Source organism: Hyla sarda, chromosome 2 (assembly GCF_029499605.1).
Source record: "Hyla sarda isolate aHylSar1 chromosome 2, aHylSar1.hap1, whole genome shotgun sequence".
Taxonomy (NCBI): domain Eukaryota; kingdom Metazoa; phylum Chordata; class Amphibia; order Anura; family Hylidae; genus Hyla; species Hyla sarda.
Window position 1 is genome coordinate 199,971,914 of NC_079190.1, and position 22,619 is coordinate 199,994,532.

General features: G+C 42.1%; 1 protein-coding gene across 4 annotated transcripts in view; it reads left to right on the forward strand.

The window, feature by feature from the left end:
* Nucleotides 1–22,619, forward strand: part of GK (glycerol kinase) — a 100,541-nt gene that overhangs the window by 21,016 nt on the left and 56,906 nt on the right. For all 4 annotated transcript variants that reach the window (XM_056556136.1, XM_056556139.1, XM_056556137.1 and 1 more), the window contains exon 2: nt 20,045–20,118. In XM_056556136.1, coding sequence (XP_056412111.1) covers nt 20,045–20,118 — 74 coding nt within the window. The remainder of the gene's footprint in view (nt 1–20,044; nt 20,119–22,619) is intronic.

Sequence of the window (22,619 nt, forward strand, 5' to 3'; positions counted from 1 at the left end):
AATTACAAGGGATCACCTCAGCATCAAGAGTCAAATAATAATTAGAACCAACTAATAAGTGTTCCAAACAGGTGTGCTTGAGAAATATAGTAAAAGTTATGTATTATTTAAAATCCACCAATAATAAGAAAGTGCCTGTGTATTCCAACACCAATTAAAAATTGGACAAAGAATTGGTCGTCACCATTAGTAAACAAGCATGTTGAGGCTCTGCTGGGCCCTGCCAGCCCCAAATGCACAAATGGATTAGTATACAGAACCGCCGACGCGTTTCTACCACCTGGTAAACGGTGGTTTCATCAGGGAAAGGTTAAATATAATTGACCAAAACATGTAATCAAGCTTGTGGTGTGTGCAGCATAACGTCCCCTCATAGCAAAGTATATAGCATCATTGGACTAGTACAGCGGGCTCAATTGATCCTGTAAGGAAAAGAAAGTGCTCCACTCCTGTGTCCTCAAAAGAAATGTTTTTGGGGGCCAGTAGTCCGTAGCTGCTTCTACCACGGTTAGCTGTTTCAAAGTACGGGCACGGCATTACCTGCAGTTGCGCAGGGAGTCGGAACTCAGTCCAGCTCTACTCGCTTGGTGTAGCGAGATGCCGGCGTCTGTCCAAGACAGATGCCGGCACCTCGCTACACCAAACGAGTAGAGCTGGACTGAGTTCCGACTCCCTGCGCAACTGCAGGTAATGCCGTGCCCGTACTTTGAAACAGCTAACCGTGGTAGAAGCAGCTACGGACTACTGGCCCCCAAAAACATTTCTTTTTAGGACACAGGAGTGGAGCACTTTCTTTTCCTTACAGGATCAATTGAGCCCGCTGTACTAGTCCAATGATGCTATATACTTTGCTATGAGGGGACGTTATGCTGCACACACCACAAGCTTGATTACATGTTTTGGTCAATTATATTTAACCTTTCCCTGATGAAACCACCGTTTACCAGGTGGTAGAAACGCGTCGGCGGTTCTGTATACTAATCCATTTGTGCATTTGGGGCTGGCAGGGCCCAGCAGAGCCTCAACATGCTTGTTTACTAATGGTGACGACCAATTCTTTGTCCAATTTTTAATTGGTGTTGGAATACACAGGCACTTTCTTATTATTGGTGGATTTTAAATAAGAAATATAGTAAAAGTTATGTATTAAGCACACCTGTTTGGAACACTTATTAGTTGGTTCTAATTATTATTTGATACTTTATGTTTGCATCATAAAGTTTACATGTTTTTACTTTTGGAAGACATCAGAGGACTTCAAAGTTCAGCAGCAATTTTCCAATTTTTCACAAAATTTTGTAAATCAGAATTTTTCAGGGACCAGTTCAGGTTTGAAGTGGATTTGAAGGGCCTTCCTATTAGAAATACCCCAGAAATGACCCAATTATATAAACTGCACCCCTCAAAGTATCCAAAATGACATTCAGTAAGTTTGTTAACCCTTTAGGTGTTTCACAGGAATAGCAGCAAAGTGAAGGAGAAAATTCAAAATCTTCATTTTTTACACTCGCATGTTCTTGTAGACCCCGTTTTTGAATTTTTACAAGTGGTAATAGGAGAAAAAGCCCCCAAAAATTTGTAACCCAATTTCTCTCGAGTAAGGAAATACCTCATATGTGTTTGTCAAGTGTTCGGCGGGCGCAGTAGAGGGCTCAGCAGGGAAGGAGCAACAATGGGATTTTGGAGAGTGAATTTTGCTGAAAGGGTTTTTGGAGGGCATGTCACATTTAGGAAGCCCCTATGGTGCCAGAACAGCAGAAAACCCCACATGGCATACCATTTTGGAAACTACACCCCTCAAGGCACGTAACAAGGGGTCCAGTGAGCCTTAACACCACGCAGGTGTTTGACAACTTTTCCTTAAAATCGGATGTGTAAATGAAAAAAAATAATTTTTTCATTAAAGTGCAGTTTCTTCCCCAAATTTACAATTTTTACAAAGGGTTATGGGAGAGAATGCCCCCCAAAATTTGTAACCCCATCTCTTCTGAGTATGGAAATACCCCATGTTAGGACGTAAAATGCTCTGCGGGTGAACTACAATGCTTAGAAGAGAAGGAGCGCCATTGAGCTTTTGGAAAGATAATTCGTTTGGAATAGTAGTCGGGCCATGTGTGTTTACAAAGCACCCTGTGGTGCCAGAACAGAATTTAATAAGGGGTGCAGTGAGTATTTACACCCCACTGGCGTTTGACAGATCTTTGGAACAGTGGACTGTGCAAATGAAAAATAAAAATTTTTCATTTTCACGGACCACTGTTCCAAAAATCTGTCAGACACATGTGGGGCGTAAATGCTCACTGTACCCCTTAATACACTACATGAGGGGTGTAGTTTCCAAAATGGGGTCACATGTGGGGGGTCCATTGTTCTGGTGCTATGGGGGCTTAGTAAACTCATGTGGCCTTCAATTCCAGACACATTTTCTCTTCAAAATCCCAATGGCGCTCCTTCTCTTCTGAGCATTGTAGTGCGCCCGCTGAACACTTTGCATCCACATATGGGGTATGTTCTTACTCAGAGGAAATGGGGTTACAAATTTTGGGTGGCACTTTTCCTATTTTCCCTTGTGAAAATTTTAGTGAAAACATTTTTTTATTTTTATTTTCCCATCCAAATTTAATGAAAATTCGTCAAACACCTGTGGGGTGTTCAGGCTCACTATACCCCTTGTTATGTTCCGTGAGGGGTGTAGTTTCCAAAATGGGGTCACATGTGGGTATTTATGTTTTTGCGTTTGTCAGATCCACTGTAAAATTAGCCACCCCTGTGCAAATCACCAATTTAGGCCTCGAATGTACATGGTGCGTCTCACTCCTGAGCCTTGTTGTGCGTCCACAGAGCGTTTTACGCCCACATATGGAGTATTTCCGTACTCAGGAGAAATTGCGTTACTAATTTTGGGGGTCTTTTTTTTTTTCCCCTTTTACTGCTTGGGAAAATAAAAAGTATGGGGCAACACCAGCATGTTAGTGTAAACCTTTTTTTTTTTTTTTTTTTTTTTTTTTTTTTTACACTAACAGGCTGGTGTAGCCCCCAACTTTTCCTTTTCATAAGGGGTAAAAGGAGAAAAAGCCCCCCAAAATTTGTAGTGCAATTTCTCACGATTACGGAAATACCCCATGTGGCCCTAAACTATTTCCTTGAAATACGACAGGGCTCCAAAATGAGAGAGTGCCATGCGCATTTGAGGACTAATTTAGGAATTGCATAGGGGGTAGACATAGGGGTATTCTACACCTGTGATTCCCAAACAGGGTGCCTCCAGCTGTTGCTTAACTCCTAGCATGCCTGGACAGTCAGTGGCTGTCCAGAAATGCTGGGAGTTGTTGTTTTGCAACAGCTGGAGGCTCCGTTTTGGAAACACTGCCGTACAATACGTTTTTCATTTTTATTGGGGGGGACAGTGTAAGGGGGTGTATATGTAGTGTTTTACCCTTTATTATGTGGTAGTGTAGTGTTTTTAGGGTACATTCGCACTGCTGTGTTACAGTGAGTTTCCCGCTAGGAGTTTGAGCTGCGGCGGAAAATTTGCCGCAGACCAAACTTGAAGCAGGAAACTTACTGTAAACCTGCCCGTGTGAATGTACCCTGTACGTTCACATGGGGGGGCAAACCTCCAGCTGTTTCAAAATCCTGTTTCAATGCTGGGAGTTGTACTTTTGCAACAGCTGGAGGCACACTGGTTGGAAAACCTTCAGTTAGGTTCTGTTACCTAACTCAGAATTTTCCAACCAGTGTGCCTCCAGCTGTTGCAAAACTACAACTCCCAGCATGTACTAATCGCCGAAGGGCATGCTGGGAAATGTAGTTATGCAACAGCTGGAGGTTACGCAACTACAACTCCCAGCATGGTGAGACAGCTGTTTGCTGTTTGAGCATGCTGGGTTTTGCAACATCTGGAGGGCTACAGTTTATAGACCACTGCCCAGTGATCTCCAAACTGTGACCCTCCAGATGTTGCAAAACTACAAATCCCAGCATGCCCAGACAGCAAAGAGCTGTTTGAGCATGCTAGGAGTTGTAGTTTTCAAGATCTGGAGGGATACAGTTTAGAGACCACTATATAGTGGTCTCAAACTGCAGCCCTCCAGCTCTTGCAAAACTACATATTCCATCATGCCCAAACAGCAAACAGCTGTCTGGGCATGCTGGGAGTTGTAGTTTTGCAACATCTGGAGGGCTACAGTCTCAGTCTGTAGCCCTCCAGATGTTGCTAGGCAACTTACCGGCTTCCGTAGGATCCAGGGAGCCGTCTTCTTCTGCCGCACGCCACCCAGTCGCCGCCCGCCGATCACCATTGCCCGCAGCCTCCGGAGGGGTAAGTGGACCTTCGGCGCCCGGTCCCCTTCGGTTCCCCGTTCTGCCCCGCCTATTGTGAGTGGGCAGGACGGGGAAAACGAAAGTAAACCCCTCCGCCCCCGATCTGCTATTGGTGGTCGCGTCTAGACCACCAATAGCAGGGATAGGAGGGGTGACACCCCTGCCACCTCACTCCTATCCCTTCAGGGGGATCGTAGTTGTCTTAGACAACCCCGATTCCCCCTTCTATTCCGGGTCACCAGGTCACTATAGACCCGTAATGACCCGGAATCGGCGCAAATCGCAAGTGTGAATTCACTTGCGATTTGCGTCGATCGCCGACATGGGGGGGGTGACCCCCCTGGGCATTTGCACGGGGTGCCTGCTGATAAATATCAGCAGTCACCCCGGTCCGGTCCCCACCCGGCGCGCGGCGGGGACCGAAATTCCCACGGGCGTATGGATACGCCCTTCGTCCTTAAGTACCAGGACGCAAGGGCGTATCCATACGCCCTTCGTCCCCAACAGGTTAAAGAAATGTTATCCATCCACCCACTTGACTACAGCATAGCTACGTCCCCTGGAGACCATGTGACTTATAACATATTGTCTCTGGCCACATTAAGGGGGTACTTAGCCAAAAAACATCTTTTCCCCTATCCAAAGGATAGGTGATAAGATGTCTGATCGCTGGGATCCCGCCGTTGGGGACCCTCGTGATCTTCCGGCGGCCAGAGCACCGAAGCTTGGAGCTTCCGAGTAGTCTTGCTGCGCCCCCTCCATTCATGTCTATGGGAGGGGGCGTGATTGCTAGAACGTAGCTGTCATTCCTCCTCCCATAGACCTGGATGGAGGGGGTGTGGCAGCTGTAGTCTCCAGTCATCTGGCATGGAGGGGAGTTCGCTCTGTGCACGGATGACTGGGGGGCCGCGCTGGACCCCGCGATCAGACATCTTATCCCCTATCCTTTTGGATAGGGGATACGATTTTTTTTCGGCGGAGTACCTTTTTAAATACTGAGAGGTTGGAGACAATAGTAAAATAAAAAGACTTTTATTACAGCACTTCCAGGTGTGGATCCCATGCATGGAAACGAGACAGTCACAGGTATTAGAAGCATATTACACCGTATTATAACTTTACATAATGACATTTCATTTGGGTGATATTTCTTGATTTATTTAATTTGTTTGCTGAATAAATACTTCAGACTGCTTTATTCCATACAAAGGCATTCAGTTTAACGTGTACCATGAGGTATACATCGAAACGATGAAAAAATGATTATGAAATACAACATCTTGGTACGTCAAAGCAGTTTTTGGTAAATGTTTTGTTGTACAATGGTTGGACTTATTTAGTTGATTTTCCCTTCTTTAAGGTATGTGGTTATATCAAAGAACTGCATGATATGCTATTAACTATTGTACTTATTTTAAGTCAAAGGGGTACTCTGGTGGAAAACATTTATATATACCGATACCGTATTTTTCGCCCTATAGGTCGCACCGGCATATAAGACGCACCCAATTTTAAAGGTACAAAATCTAGAAAAAAAATATTCTGAACCCAACAGTGATCTTCAACCTGCGGCCCTCCAGATGTTGCAAAACTATAACTCCCAGCATGCTCCATTGCTGTCGCCGCGTCCCTGACGCTCCGGACGTCTTCTTCCCCGGGATCCACGCTCTCCGTCGCCATCATCACGTCGCTACGCACGCCGCTCCTATTGGATGACGGGGCGGCATGTGCAACGACGTGATGATGTCGAAGGAGAGCGCCGGCCATGCAGGGGATCCCGGCACGGAGCAGACACAGAGGAGGCAGGTAAGGTCCCTCCCGGTGTCCTGTAAGCTGTTCGGGACGCCGCGATTTCACCCCGGCGGTCCTGAACAGCCCGACTGAGCAGCCGGGTTAGTGTCACTTTCCTTTCAGACGCGGCGGTCAGCTTTGATCGCCGCGTCTGAAGGGTTAATACAGGGCATCACCGCGATCGGTGATGTCCTGTATTAGCCGCAGGTCCAGGCCGTTGATGGCCGCAGGGACCGCCGCGATAGGTGTGTGTATTCGCCGTATAAGACGCACCAACTTTTTCCCCCCCAGTTTTGGGGAAGAAAAAGTGCGTCTTATACGGCGAAAAATACGGTGTGTGTGTGTGTGTGTGTGTGTGTGTGTATGTATATAACTAGTGCTAGAAAGTTAACCCCTTAAGGACCCGGGGTTTTTCTGTTTTTGCATTTTAGTTTTTTCCTCCTTACCTTTAAAAAAATCATAACTCTTTAAATTTTGCACCTAAAAATTCATATGATGGCTTATTTTTTGCTCCACCAATTCTACTTTGTAATGATCAGTCATTTTACCCAAAAATCTACGGCGAAATGATTTAAAAAATAAATAAATAAATCATTGTGCGACAAAATTGAAGAAAAAATGTTGTAAATTTTGGGGGCTTCCGTTTCTACGCAGTACATTTATCGGTAAAAATTACATCTTCTCTTTATTCTGTAGGTCCATACCATTAAAATGATACCCTACTTATATAGGTTTGATTTTGTCATACTTCTGGAAAAAAACATAACTACATGCACAAAAATTTATAAAATTGTCATCTTCTGACCCCTATAACTTTTTTAAATTTTCCATGTACAGGGCAGTATGAGGGCTAATTTTTTGCGCCGTGAGCTGAAGTTTTTAGCAGTACCATTTTTGTACTGATTGGACTTTTTGATCACTTTTTTTATTAATTTTTTCATGATATAAAAAGTGATAAAAAATACGCTATTTTGGACTATGGAAGTTTTTTTGCGCATACACCATTGACCGTGCGGTTTAATTAATATATTTTTATAATTTGGACATTTCTGCACGTGGCAATACCACATATGTTTTATTTTTATTTACATTTTTTTTTTTTTTATGGGAAAAGGGGGGTTAAATGATCTTTTATTACTTATTTTTTAACTTTTTTTTTTTTTTTTTTGCAATGTTATAGACCCCATAGGGGGCTATAACACTGCACACACTGATCTTTTACATTAATAATTGTTATTCCATAGGATAACATTGATCAGTGATTTTGCTGTTTGCGCGCTATTAGCCACGGGTCCCGCCCCTTGTTGGAGGCCGGGCCTGACCTGCTGTGATGCCGTGGCCCTGCATTATAGAAAGGGATCGTTAAGGGGTTAAACAGGTTTGTAAATTACTTCTAGTAAAAAATATTAATCCTTCCAGTACTTATCAGCTGCTGTATCCTCCAGAGGAAGTTGTCTAGTTCTTTTCTGTCTGACCACATTCCATTTTCCTCCCTCCCACACATCAGCCACCCCACCCATTGAAACATAAATGAGCTGCATCCATTCAAAAGACCTGTGGTTTTCAATCAGGGTGCCTACAGCTGTTGCAGTAGTTCCAGTTTCCCTCCAAGCGATCTTTCCACCCATCGAAACAGACAGGCTCCCTGTTATCAGCTGACTAGTGAGTCAGGTCTCGGCCGCATTGCAAGCTGGGAAAAATCTGAGACAAGTAATTTTGTATTCTGGTAAAAAATAAATATTGGAGTGAAAATCACAGAAGAATTGTGAGAAAACAGTCACACAGGTACAGACACTATATTATGAACTACACTAACTTTACAGCCCCTGTAGCATAGTCAAATAAAAAAAAAATCCTGGAATACCCCTTTAATTACCCAGGTCCCAGCTGAATTTTAAGCTATGATTACTCTGAAACAACTCTGCATTTCAGAGTAATTCATAGTGTGTCGAGATCGCACTTTGTGCACCATTTTTATGCTGCTGATTGGTTCCCTATAAAACAGATTTCTGACCTAATGTAAGATAATAAAACAAAAAGAGAAATGACTCCCTCATTTTTGTTCATCCGTTCCTATTTTATAGTAGGGCCAACCATGTCCTATAGATACATTTGTCCACGGCAGCTGCATATTGTGACTCTCCGCTGCATTGATGACGTGTCAGTCACTTCTCAGACAAGTGATCTGTAGATAGAACAAGGAAGCTGTAAGGTAAATGAAATCTGACTTCTCTGCTGCTTATCATCAAGCTACAAACTGCTATACACGGGGACTGCAGCCTGTGCCCTATAGATCATATAGACCATATGTGCATGTCTTGTAGCAGAGGCCCAGGCCAACTGATTCAACTTCAGCTGATCTCAATACATTGGGAAATATGTGCTGTGCTCCAATAAATTCACTGAAAAGTGTAAAAGGATGACTGATTGTGGTTAGAGCTAGTAGGACAACAATTCACAGAAGTAGATTAGTTAGCTCTTTAAAACTTAAGCTGTAATAATATTTCATAATAAGAAAAATAGTCCTAAAAAAAATCGAATTTAAATCAGGTATAGGTGAGATGGAAAGAGAGCTCAGACAAATAAATGGGGCTCCAATACCATCACCTATTACAACAAGGTAATCCTACAATATACAACCTGTGCAATTGTACAGGGTGGGCCATTTATATGGATACACCTTAATAAAATGGGAATGGTTGGTGATATTAACTTCCTGTTTGTGACACATTAGTATATGTGATGGGGGAAACTTTTCAAGATGGTTGGTGACCATGGCCGCCATTTTGAATCCAACTTTTGTTTTTTCAATAGGAAGAGGGTCATGTGACACATCAAACTTATTGGGAATTTCACAAGAAAACCAATGATGTGCTTGGTTTTAATGTAACTTTATTCTTTCATGAGTTATTTACAAGTTTCTGACCACTTATAAAATGTGTTCAATGTGCTGCCCATTGTGTTGGATTGTCAATGCAACCCTCTTCTCCCACTCTTCACACACTGATAGCAACACCGCAGGAGAAATGCTAGCACAGGCTTTCAGTATCCGTAGTTTCAGGTGCTGCAGAATGTGCAAAACTAAAATTTGAACAGGACCCTCAGTTTACGCAGAAGATTTTGTTCAGTTATGAGACAAACTTTTATGTGAATGGTGAAGTTAACAAACAAAACCACAGCTATTGGTCTGACACTAACACACATTGCATAGATCCCTCCAAGATGTTGGAACACAAAAATTGATGGTATGGGGTACAAAGATAGTGGGGCCATTCTTCATCAATGGAAACCTCAAGGCCTCTGGATATGTGAAATTGCTACATGATGATGTGTTTCCCTCTTTATGCTCTGAAGCTGGCACGTTCCCTGAGTTTTTCCAGCAAGATGGTGCACCACCACATTATGGGTGTCAGGTCCGAGCATTCCTAGATGAACAGATTCCTGGAAAGTGGATTGGTCGTTGTAGGCCAGTTGGATGGCCCCCAAGGTCTCCCGATCTGACCCCCTTAGACTTTCATCTTTGGGGTCATCTGAAGGCAATTGTCTATGCTGTGAAGATACGAGATGTGCAGCACCTGAAACTATGGATACTGGAAGCTTGAGCTAGCATTTCTCCTGCCGTGTTGCTATCAGTGTGTGAAGAGTGGAAGAAGAGGGTTGCATTGACAATCCAACACAATGGGCAGAACATTGAACACATTTTATAAGTGGTCAGAAACTTGTAAATAACTCATGAAAGAATAAAGTTACGTTAAAACCATCACATCATTGTTTTTCTTGTGAAATTCCCAATAAGTTTGATTTGTCACATGACCCTCTTCCTATTGAAAAAACTAAAGTTGGATTCAAATTGACCGACTTCAAAAGGGCCGGCATGGTCACCACCCATCTTAAAAAGTTTTCCCCCTCACATATACTACTGTGCCACAAACAGGAAGTTAATATGACCAACCAGTTATGGGGGGGGGGGGGGGGGGTGTATGGGAGTGTAATATTTGTAATGTAAATGTTTTTTGTACGTCTATGTTTTGATAGAATTGATGTCAATTTTTGAAAGAAAAATAAAAAATAAATCACCAACCAGTCACATTTTATTAAGGTGTATCCATATAAATGGCCCACTCTGTACACCACGAAGGTGTAATAAGCCTGACGCGTTTCCCCCCCCCCCCCCCCAAAACAGATAATGTGGAGCAATGCGGGGTTCATCAGGGCATATAAAGAGTAGGAAGCATAGATTGATATAGCTGGTAAATAGTAGCTGCCAGCTTAAAATAGATTTACTGTCTGATAGGGACCACTCACTCAGACCCAATGGTACAGTCCTTGACGTGGAGTGATTGTCAGGGTAGCCGGAGGATGACGGCTGATTCCGACCTGGCAGCACAGCAGCTTTAATTCATAAGCCTTGGGGGAGTTAGTTTTACTGGGACTGTTTAGACATGGCAGTTTATTATATGTGCATCAGATTTAAACGGTTTCTGTGTTTTGGATCCACTCCCAGTTTTGGCATACAGATACTGATGCAAAATATTGAGCCAATTACTGCTGTGTAAAACCAGGCTAAGAGTTTGTTAATAGACCAGTGGGGGTCCAACTCATGGGACCGCCACCTATCAGTTGTTTAAAGAGGCCACAGCACTTTAAGAAGCTGCAACCTTTTCTGTATTGAACTTTCTGTAGCGGCATTACAAGGTATTTCAGCACTGTTTAATTTAACAGAATTGGGCTACCCTAAAGTACTTTGCAATGACCCTACAAAAAGTACAGGATTTTTTTTTTATATTAACTGGTGCCAGAAAGTTAAACAGATTTGTAAATGAAACAAACAAAAAGCACTCACCGCAAGGCAGAGATAGTCGGGTCCAGGAGTCCAATGACGGGTAGCCGGGTCACGGCATAGGCGCTGGTGAAGTGTGGCGCTCGAAGGCTACGCCGGCAGTTTCGCACGTAAGTGCGTGCTTCTTCCGGCCTCTCAGAAGCCGGAAGAAGCACGCACTTACGTGCGAAACTGCTGGCGTAGCCTCCGAGCGCCACACTTCACCAGCGCCTATGCCGTGACCCGGCTACCCGTCATTGGACTCCTGGACCCGACTATCTCTGCCTTGCGGTGAGTACACTTACGTGCTTTTTGTTTTTCATTTTGATACTTCATATCTATGTACGTGCACCCCGCAGGAGACTCTAACCGGAGGTCACCGTGAACCTTGCTGCGCATACTGCTAGGTGATATAGCCCCTTGTGTGCTCTCCCCACTTTCTTGTCTTTGTCAATGAGATATGTAAATTACTTCTATTTAAAAATCTTAATCCTTCCAGTACTTATCAGCAGCTATTTGCTCTACAGGAAGTTCTTTTCTTTTTGGATTTCCTTTCTGCCTGACCACAGTGCTCTCTGCTTATACCTCTGTCCATTTTATGAACTGTCCAGAGTGGGAGCAAATCCCCATAGCAAACCTATGCTCTGGACAGTTTCTGACATGGACAGAGGTGTCAGCAGAGAGCACTGTGGTCAGACAGAAAGGAAATACAAAAAGAAAACAACTTCCTATGGAGCATACAGCAGCTAAGTACTGAAAAGATTAAAGGGGCACTCTGCCCCTAGACATCTTATCCCCTCTCCAAAGGATAGGGGATAAGATGTCTGATTGCGGGGGTCTGGCTGCTGGGACCCCCACGATCTCTGTGCAGCACCTGGCGTTAGTTTAGAATGCTGGGTGCAGGCGGCAGGACATCATGACCACACCCCTCGTGATGTTATGCCACGCCCCCTCCCATAAACTTTCATTGAGGGGGCACGGTGTGACGGCACAGGGGGTTGTCCATGACAAAATGTTCAGAACGCTGGGGCAGCTGAGTACCTCTTTAAGATTTTAAATAGAAGTAATTTACAAATCTGTAGGAATGGTCAGCTCACAGGATCTCCAGCACGGCGAGTAACTCCATTGTAATATTAACAAAGAGTAGAAGTACCAGTGGTAAACGATGAAAGCTTTATTTGGATCTCAATAAAACCACATGAAAAACAGGAAACAGCCAATAAGACAACTCACAGATAGCGTGTAAAAAAAGACTGAAAAAATGTGTAGGTGGAGAAACGTATTGCACATGAATGAGAAACTGTACTAAAGACAAAGCAAAAAAATCAGTAATGTAATATAGGATCGGTTCTCAGGTTCAGGCCATGGGGTTGAATAGTGCGCAAATCCTGAATCCAAGAAACTTCTCTATTTCGTAGGAGTCTAACATGGTCACCACCCCGTAATGCTCTGCGCACCCATTCTATGCCACAAAAAAATCAGATCAGAAACATCACTGTGGTGAACATGCCGAAAATGTCTAGAGACACCGGAGATGTTCACATGGTGCGGATTGCTTGTGGCTCGAATGTGTTCCTGGATACGTTTCTTAAGAGGGCGTATAGTACTGCCCACATACATGGTTTGCAAATATGTTCACACCACACAAGTTGTCATGGATTATAACACTAATTGTACATCTCCTATTAGTTTTTTCATAATTTGCCAGTCTACATACGTAGTGTACAATATTTGCTGCAAAACCTGCAGGACCATGTATGCGGGCAGTACTATACGCCCTCTTAAGAAACGTATCCAGGAACACATTTGAGCTGCAAGCAATCCGCACCACGTGAACATCTCCGGTTTCTCTAGACATTTTCGTGATGTTCACCACGGTGATGTTTCTGATCTGATTTTTTGTGGCATAGAATAAGTGCGCAGACCATTACGGGGTGGTGACCGTGTTAGACGCCTCCGAAATAGAGAAGTTTTTTGGATTCATAATTTGCGCACTATTCAACCCCATGGCCTGAACCTGAGAACCGATTTTATATTACATTACTGATTTTTTGATTTGTCTTTAGTACAGTTTCTCATTCATGTGCAATACGTTTCTCCACCTACACATTTTCACGTTATCTGTGAGTTGTCTTATTGGCTGTTTCCATCTTTTCATGCGGTTTTATTGAGATCCGAATAAAGCTTTCATCGTTTACCACTGGCTACTTCTGCTATTTGTTAATTTACAAATCTGTTTAACTTTCTGGAACCAGTTCATTTAAAGAAAAATGTTTTCCATCGGAGTATTCCTTGAATGCTAAATCCTCTTTAAACAGCAGCGTTTCTGGTAGGATCCCCACTGATCTGTTACTGCTGGCCGGTCCTGAGTGCATCAGTTTTCGTAGAGTAACCCCTTCAAAATCTATTTCCATACATGTTCTATGCTTTGTCCTAAATGTGGTTGCTGTGTGTGGTTTGCTTAGTCTTTTCTATTTGAGAAAGGAAACTACTGTTCCTGAAATAATGCTTTCCTGGGCGACAACAAAAGGTGATGTGTGTCTTTGGAACCACACAAAAAGCTTTAGATGAATCATCCATCACCTCAAATGTCCCTTCCCTCTGTTTGTATATGTGCGTAACTGTGAAAACTGACACATAGCAGATGACTGTATTATTTATTCGGCCCAAGTTCACATGTTGGGTGAGATCTCTATATAGCATCAAACTGTTCATACATGCAATGCTGCTATGCTACTGTGCCAGTCTCTTTTCCATCCTCGCATATCAACCTGTAGCTGTAGTCTTGGATCCACATTATACCAGATTGCATCACAAGCTGTATTTTAGCTACTACGTCCTGCATTATTGTTTAAGACTATTTTTTCACTAACTCTCCCGCTCTATGTCAAAACTTTGAACCCAATGTTTGTCATCCGTCTGAATAAAAACGATTGGTTAATACAAAACCCATTTCTTTGTTCAGAACACTTATTGTTCATGTTTGGCCATGAGTAGTAAGAATCATGACCGAAGACTTTGCTGTTGTCCTTGAAAAGTGACTGTGGATTAATGCAAGTGCAAAATATTTTCTATGCTATAAAATGCTTTTCATGTGAAAAATGGCGCATACCTCAGGATCGGTCAATGCATGTACTATGGGAATATCTTTATCAATCGCTTACTTTAAAATATATTTCTTTGGTTAATAGGATAGGATTGCTTAGCAGTTCCTTCTGCATGGATCAGCCTCTGTCACAGGCATCATATTATGCTATAATATCAGTCTTAAAGGGTTACTCCGCTGAACTCCGCTCCACAAACTGTTCCGAACTCTGGAGACTGTGTCGGGAGCTTGTGACTTCATAGCCCCACCCCCTCATGATGTCACACCCCGCCCCCTCAATGCAAGTCTATGGGACGGGTTCAAGTGGTTTCATTGACTTCAAATGGGGTCTCTCGGATGTCTGTCTGGTGTGCATTGTTTACTAGTGGGAAAAAACTAACCTGCAATCATTTTTTCTTATCTCCAGTCATTTTAACAGATTGGACCTCATTTAGTAAGAGTTTCAGGTTTTTACTAGTGGAAAATGTTGTTTCCGACTTTTAGGATTCCTCTCTCTTTACTATGGGGATTCACAGATTTACAAGTCAGGAACATTTTCTGACCAGCTATTCCTTGGTAGAAATTTCCATCCATTTATTCACAGGATTTCCTGGGAATTCAATAGTAAATGGGTGTGTTGGATTTTCCTGGTGCACACTCACACACTGGCCATGATTAACGAAGATTGGAGTGTAGTCTTTTTTGTGGTTTTGTTCCCTTTGTATTTCTAAAAGTTTCCCTAAATTATTATTATTATTTTTTTAAACGCATGCTCTGATCTGTCGGGTTTTCCAGATGTGGAAACCTTAGTTTAATATGTTGGGATTTTATGAAAATGTCAGACACTCCTCCTTTTCGGTGACCACACCCATTTCCCCGGCGACCACATCCTGTTTTGGGGGTTTTCTCAGTAAAATGGGGGGTTGGTTGTTTTTTATTTTTTTATTTTTATTTTTTTGGCACAAATTCTGGCACAGACAGAAATTCAGATGCACAACCCGACAAAACAGGTCTGGTTTACATTAGTAAATCAGGGCCACTGTCTCAGACACTATGCACCAAAATAACTTGGCAAAAAAAAACAACAAAAACTAGTCCGTTTTAGCTTAGTATATGAGGGCCAATCTGCGAACAGAGCTCCCTGAATGGAGCTCTAACTTAATGTGAACAAGCCCTTACTGGTATGACGCCATATAGCCTCTGTGCTATCTTGCTGATTTATTTTTTTCTAGATGTATGTCTATAAGTTTTAAAAATGTATGTTTTCATGCTATGTTATCCACACTGTAGTTGATGTCTTTTGCATATGAGAATCTCAATTGCTACAGTTCTTTTGTGTTACACATTACCATGTTTACCACAAGCAAAAGTAGTAGCCATAGATTTGGAATGTAATATCCAAGTTGCATTGGACCAGTATATTCTAGAATGAGCAGTCTGAGGTGGCCAAATCTTTAAAGGGGTTCTCCACCATAAGGTGATTTTAGTATGTACCTGGCAGACAGTAATGGAAATGCTTAGGAAGAATCTGCGCTTGTCTTGGGGATAAATGGCTATGTTGTGAGATTACCATAACACTGTGGCTAGCTTTTTGTGAACTGGTATTTCCTGTTTGACTTTTCTTTTTTTGACCACAAATCCCATAATTCCATTGTCCTCCCTCCCACACATCAGCCACCCCACCCATTGAAACATAAATGAGCTGCATCCATTCAAAAGACCTGTGGTTTTCAATCAGGGTGCCTACAGCTGTTGCAATAGTTGCAGATGGATCTCTCTCCCACCAAGCAATCCCTCCACCCACTGAAGCAGACAGGCTCCCTGTCATCATCTGACTAGTGAGTCAGGTCTCGGTCGCATTGCAACCTGGGAAAAATCTGAGACAACAGTCATTTTGTATGCTGGTAAAAATAAATATTGGGGTGAAAATCACATAAGAATAGTGAGAAAACCGTCACACACAGGTACAGACACTATATTATGAACTACACTAACTTTACAGCCCCTGTAGCATAGTCAAATAAAATAAAAAATCCTGGAATACCCCTTTAATGGCATTGCTATATTTAGAAAGGTTTTTGTCTTCTTTGTTGGTATTCTATTTCAAAACTTAATTAAAAAACAAAGTAATGTTCTAATGTTCTTGTCCTCAACAGGCTTATGTTGTAATGCCAGATTCATGTACAGTCATGGCCATAAATGTTGGAACCCCAGAAATTTTTTCGAAAAATGAAGTATTTCTCACAGAAAAGGATTGCAGTAACACTTTTTGCTATACACTTGTTTATTCCCTTTGTGTGTATTGGAACTAATCTAAAAATGGAGGGAAAAAAAGCAAATTGGTCATAATGTAACGCCAAACTCCAAAAATGGGCTGGACAAAATTATTAGCACCCTAAACTTAGAGGTACTCCGGTGAAAATTTTTTAAATCAACTGATGCCAGAAAGTTAAACAGATTTGTAAATTACTTCTATTAAATAATCTTAATCCTTCCTGTATTTATTAGCTGCTGAATACTACAGTGGAAATTCTTTTCCATTTGAAACACAGAACTGTCTGCTGACATCATGAGCACAGTGCTCTCTGCTGACATCTGTCCATTTTAGGAACTGTCCAGAGTAAAAGGAAATCCCCATAGCAAACATATGCTGTTCTGGACAGTTCCTAAAATGGACAGAGATGTCAGCAGAGAGCACTGTGCTCATGATTTCAGCAGACAGCTCTGTGTTTCAAAAAGAAATTATTTTCTACTGTCGTATTCAGCAGCTAATAAGTACAGGAAGGATTAAGATTTTTTAATAGAAGTAATTTACAAATCTGTTTAACTTTCTGGCACCAGTTGATTTAAAAAAAAAAACTTTTTCACCAGAGTACCCTTTTAATATTTGGTTGCACACCCTTTGAAAAAAAATTATTGAAATCAGTCACTTCCTATAACCATCAATAAACTTCTTACACCTCTCAGTCAGAATGTTGGACCACTCTTACTTTGAAAACTTCTCCAGGTCTCTCTTATTGGAAGGCGCCTTTTCCCAAAAGCAATTTTAAGATCTCTCCACAGGTGTTCAATGGGATGTCATGATGCCTTGCACACATTCAAGGCACCCAGTGCCAGAGGCAGCAAAACTCCCCCAAAACGTCATTGAACCTCCACCATATTTCACTATAGGTACTGTGTTCTTTTCTTAGTAGGCCTCATTACGTTTACAGTAGACTGATGTGCTTTACCAAAAAGCTCTATCTTGGTCTCATCTGTCCACAAGATGTTTTCCCAGAAGGATTTTGGCTTACTCAATTCATTTTGACAAAATGTAGTCTTGCTTTTTTATGTCTCTGTGTCAGCAGTGGGGTCCTCCTGGGTCTCCTGCTATAGCGTTTAATTTCATTTAAATGTCGACGGATAGTTTGCGCTGACACTGATGCGCCTTGAGCCTGCAGGACAGCTTGAATATCTTTGGAACTTGTTTGGGGCTGCTTATCCACCATCCGGGCTATCCTGCGTTAATACCTTTCATCAATTTTTCTCTTCTGTCCTCGCCCTGGGAGATTAGCTACAGTGCCATGGATTGCAAATTTCTTGATAATGTTGAGCACTGTGGACAAAGGCAAATCTAGATCTCTGGAGATTGACTTGTAACCTTGAGATTGTTGATATTTTTCCACAATTTTGGTTCTCAAGTCCTCAGACAGTTCTCTTCTCCTCTTTCTGTTGTCCATGCTTAGTGTGGCACACACAGACACAATGCAAAGACTAAGTGAACTTCTCTCCTTTTTATCTGCTTTCAGGTGTGATTTTTATATTTCCCACACCTGTTACTTGCCCCAGGTGAGCTTAAAGCGTACTTGTCAGATACAACAAAAATTGTTCTTTTATTATATCACTCAGTACCTAATCTTGACCATGTACATCTAATTTTTATGTGTCTAGCACCTTTATTTTTTTATTACACTTTTAATTTAGCTCACTAGTCTGAATTCCTCTCAAAGGGCCCCTCCCTTTGGCCTCACTGGGCAGGTCTCTACCCCCTTCCTCAGTATGCTGTCTGCTCACATCTCCCCTAGCATTAGCAAAACTACAACTCCCAGCTTGTCCTCACTGACAGTGGGAGGATTTTTTCCTCTAGCTGTGAGCCCTGCGCTCACAGCTGTCAATCAAGAAAGTGTGTCCATGACATAGGTGATGATGCATGGACACAGCAGGACTAGTATGTGTCCAAGCAGGTGGGGGGGGGGGGGGGGCAGTTGTTTGACTGGCTATTTCAATATGAAATACTGAAAATTTTCTAATGAAAGCAATTGCAAAACCTATTGGTTTTGCATGCTTTACAACATGTCTAAAGTTTTTGTATCTGACAGTGCCAATTTAAAGGGACATCACATGCTTGAAACAATCTTATTTTTTCACAATTTTGAAAGGGTGCTAATAATTTTGTCCAGTCCATTTTTGCAGTTTGGTGAGACATTATGTCCAATTTGCTTTTTTCCTCCCTTTTTTAGTTTAGTTCCAATACACACAAAGGGAATAAACATGTGTATAGCAAAACATATATTAGTGCAATCCTTTTCTGTGAGAAATACTTCATTTTCTAGAAAAATTTCAGGGGTGCCAACATTTACGGCCATGACTGTATGTGTCAGTTTTTCCCACTCACAGCTTTCTTGCTTTCTGTCATCTGGATCATGTCCAATAGTCAACCTTTTATTGTCCTTGGAAAGTCCTTGAGTCAATACACCAACCTTTTATTTACAGTGAAAGTGTATTGTAATGGGATAATAATGGCAACAATTGAGGTCAATATCCTGACTGGCAGTAGGCCTAAAAAAAAAAACATGTTGTGTGTAAATATCATTTTATGCTTTGGGACATATGCCACGTGTGCTAAGATATATTAAGAAAGCCTTTCTAAGATATAGTAAGAGAGCCTTTCTAAGGCTGGGTTCACACCACGTTTTGTTAAATACGGCTCCCGTATACGGCTGGGAGGAGGGGGGCGGGGCTTAATCGCGGCGCCAGCACTCAGCCGTATTCGGGAACCGTATTTAATGTATGTCTATGAGCCAACCGGAGTGAACCGCAGCCTCCGGTCGGCTGCTTTTTCGGCCGTATGCGGTTTCCCGACCGCAGGCAAAAAACGTGGTCGACCACGTTTTTGCCTGCGGTCGGGAAACCGCATACGGCCGAAAAAGCAGCCGACCGGAGGCTGCGGTTCACTCCGGTTGGCCCCGCCCCCCCTCCTCCCAGCCGTATTTAACAAAACATGGTGTGAACCCAGCCTAAAATATAGTAAGAAAGCCTTTCTAAGATCTATTAAGAGAGCCTTTATATGAGCCAATTTCTTCTGTTCTTTCTCCCATCAGAAAATAACGTCCAGTATTGATAATGGGCTATCACGGGTTAAAGCTGATAATGTAAAAATCCCATAGACTGTAATGGGATTTTGTAAAGACCAGATGGGATTTAATGGGTCTTTAAAACTGAAGAATTTATAGTGTGAAAGGGGCCTAACAAGCGGTTTTTAATTGACAAAACATGCCCCTCACCTACAAATATCCTAAAGAATATCCTAAAGATACTTTCTGTTGGCCATAGCAACCAATCACTTATCAGCTTTCTTTTTTCCTATTGCTCTGGTAAAGCAGGCACTGATATGTTGCTATGGGCAACAAAGAGACTCTTACCATGCCAGTGCGATAAATCTCCCCCAATGTGTTTATTTTTTTCCTGTGCTCGTCGGATTATGGGATTGGCTAGATTCACATCTCCTTTGAGATTTCTGCTCTACTGCGACTGTGATGCAACAGTGGAAAAAATGGCAATAGTGTATCTGTTGAACACCAGATACAAACAGAGGCTAACGAATCCCAATTTATTAGGTTTCAGACATGGTGTCTGGCATTTAACCAGACAAAATAATGCAGGCATGGGTTAGGTCTTACAGGATCATTTAACAATGCTAAGATCCAGCTCTTCTGTAATAGTTCTAAGAATGGACAAAAAGTGTTTTTATTTTGTATCTTCTGTAGGTGTTCAATGCAAAAACAGCTGAACTACTAAGTCATCATCAAGTGGAAATAAAACAGAAGTTTCCAAGAGAAGGGTAAGTAGGAATTGTAAATTATCGTGATAGGATTTTATTTATATTAAAGAAGTTCTCTGGGACATTAACCTTAACCCCCTTAAGGACCAATACAACTGAACGTGTACGCCCCTGAAAGACCAGGCCTGTTTTTTTCAAATCGGGGATGTCTGACTTTATTAGAGAATAACGTTTTGCCAATCACGATTATTCTGACATTGTTTTTTTGTCACGTTGTTCTTCATGTACATAGTGAAAGTAAACAGATATCATTAGAATTTTTTTTAACAATGCAAAAAAATCTGGAAATTAAAAAAAAATAAAGATTTTTTGCTATTTTAACACTAATAGGTTGCATATATTTATACTTTCTGATCAAATAGTTTATTAAACTTTTATTCTTTCAGATGTCTACTTTATTATGAAAGCATTTATTTATTTTTTTAAATGAATTTTTAAATGAATTAGAAGCCTAACAATTTAACTTGAAATTTAGAAAAATTTGAAAAGCAAATTTTTTTTTTTAATGTGCTATGCAAGGTTTGCAGAAATTTGAAGATGGTATAACATAGGACCCCCAATGACCCCATTTTAAAAACTAGACCCCTCAAGGTATTTGCTAGGGGGTACAGTGAGTATTTTAACACCATCGTTTTTTGGCAGGAATTATTACAACGTCAGTGTTTTAAAAATTCGAAATTAGCTTTTTTTTTTTTTTTTTTCCCACAAATGCATCATTTGTGGGACATATTTTTTTTACATTGCATCTGAAAAGTAGAGAATGCACCCCATATTTTATTACGCTGTTTGTCCCGTGTTCGGTAATACCCTGGCTTAAGCCATATTTGGTTGCATGGTCACATGGTGGGAGCACCATTTGGCTTTCAGGATATCATTATACAAATTATAGGCCACACTTCATCTTGCAAAGTATTCTAGCTGTCAGAACAATAGCGCACCCCCATAAGTGACCCCATTTTAGAAACTACGCCACTAAAGTATTCACCTAGGGCAAAAGTGAGTACGTTGAGCCCTTATTGTGTTTCTAGAATTATTTAAGTCAGTGGAAAAAAAATTGCAATTAGCTTTTTTTCTCCCCCACACAAATTCTTTATTTGTGGGACATCATTTAGTAAGTCGCTTTTCAAATGGAGGAAATGTGCCCCATATTTTATCACACTGTTCGTCCCGGGCTGTACCCCTACTTAGGCCATGTCTTGTTGCCTGACCACCTGGTCGGACCAAGAAGGAGAGGAGCCCCCTTTTGGCTTTCAGGGCATCATTATATGAATTATAGACCCCACTCCATGCCTGTAAAGGATCAGAGTATTGGCTGGACCAGGGACCGCTCTGATTGGTCCTTGGTCGGCTAGCAGTGACGCGTGGCTGTCTGTGACATTTAATGTTCCTGATGGATATATCCGTCATGTTGTGAGAATAAGCACCCACTCATGGCCAATATATCCATCACTGGGTGTTAAACCATTTTTTTCAATATTTTTTTTCTTTTCTTGGAGGGGGTGGGGTTGGGTGATAGTCCCCATTCATACTGCATTTCTGCAGTATAGGTGTCCGTTGTCATGTCAAAAAAGGGATGCCAATGTATACTGTAGTAGTCTCATTCAGAAATGAATGGAGCTGCTACAGTATACATAAGCATCACTTTTTTTGACATGATGCTGACGGATACCTCTAACATACTGCTAAAATGCAGCATGAACGGGTCACATAGAGCTCATCCGCAGCATATTTCACACTGCGGATGCCCCCGGCAGTCACAAGGTTGTGATCACTGCTGCGGCTGGGTAGCTCAGTGTGTCCGTTCATGACTGCCGGCGGGAAATCCGCCGCTATGAGTGGACACACAAAGCTACCCAGCCGCAGCAGGGAGCTCATTATTGTGACTGCTGGCGGGCATCCGCAGCATGTAATATGCTGTGGATGTGCGCCGGGTGATCCTACACGTTATGCATTTTTACTTTTCATTATACTTATTTTAAAAATTTATTTTTTTTTTTTTATACTTTTACACTTTTATTTTTATATTTTTTTACACTTTTTTTGGGAATACTTAGTATTCCAAAGCATTGCAGATATATGTTGCATGCTAGTTTTACACTAGCAGGCAGCATATCAGGACATGCCTCTACCGCGGCTGTAAGGGTTGAACTGCCGAGATACGTTTTCTTTGGTCCCGGCAGTGCGGCAGCCCCCTGCCCTCTGGGGATCACACACAGCACAGCGCTGCGTGGTGCTGCAGGGAAGACAGAGGGAGCTCCCTCTGTCATAACATTTAAAGCCTGCAGCCACTTCCGACTGCGACTGTAAGGGTTAAACTGTTAGAACCAAAGTTTACTTTGTTCCTGGCAGTGCGGCAGGGGCCTGGCTTGTGTGCTACAGCCGGGTCCCTGCCGCGATCTCGTGGGTGCACTGGTCAGCACCCATGAGAACGATTGACGTGTATACTCGTCCTGGTGCGGGAACGCGCTTCCTGCCTGGACGTGTATACATATACATGGTAT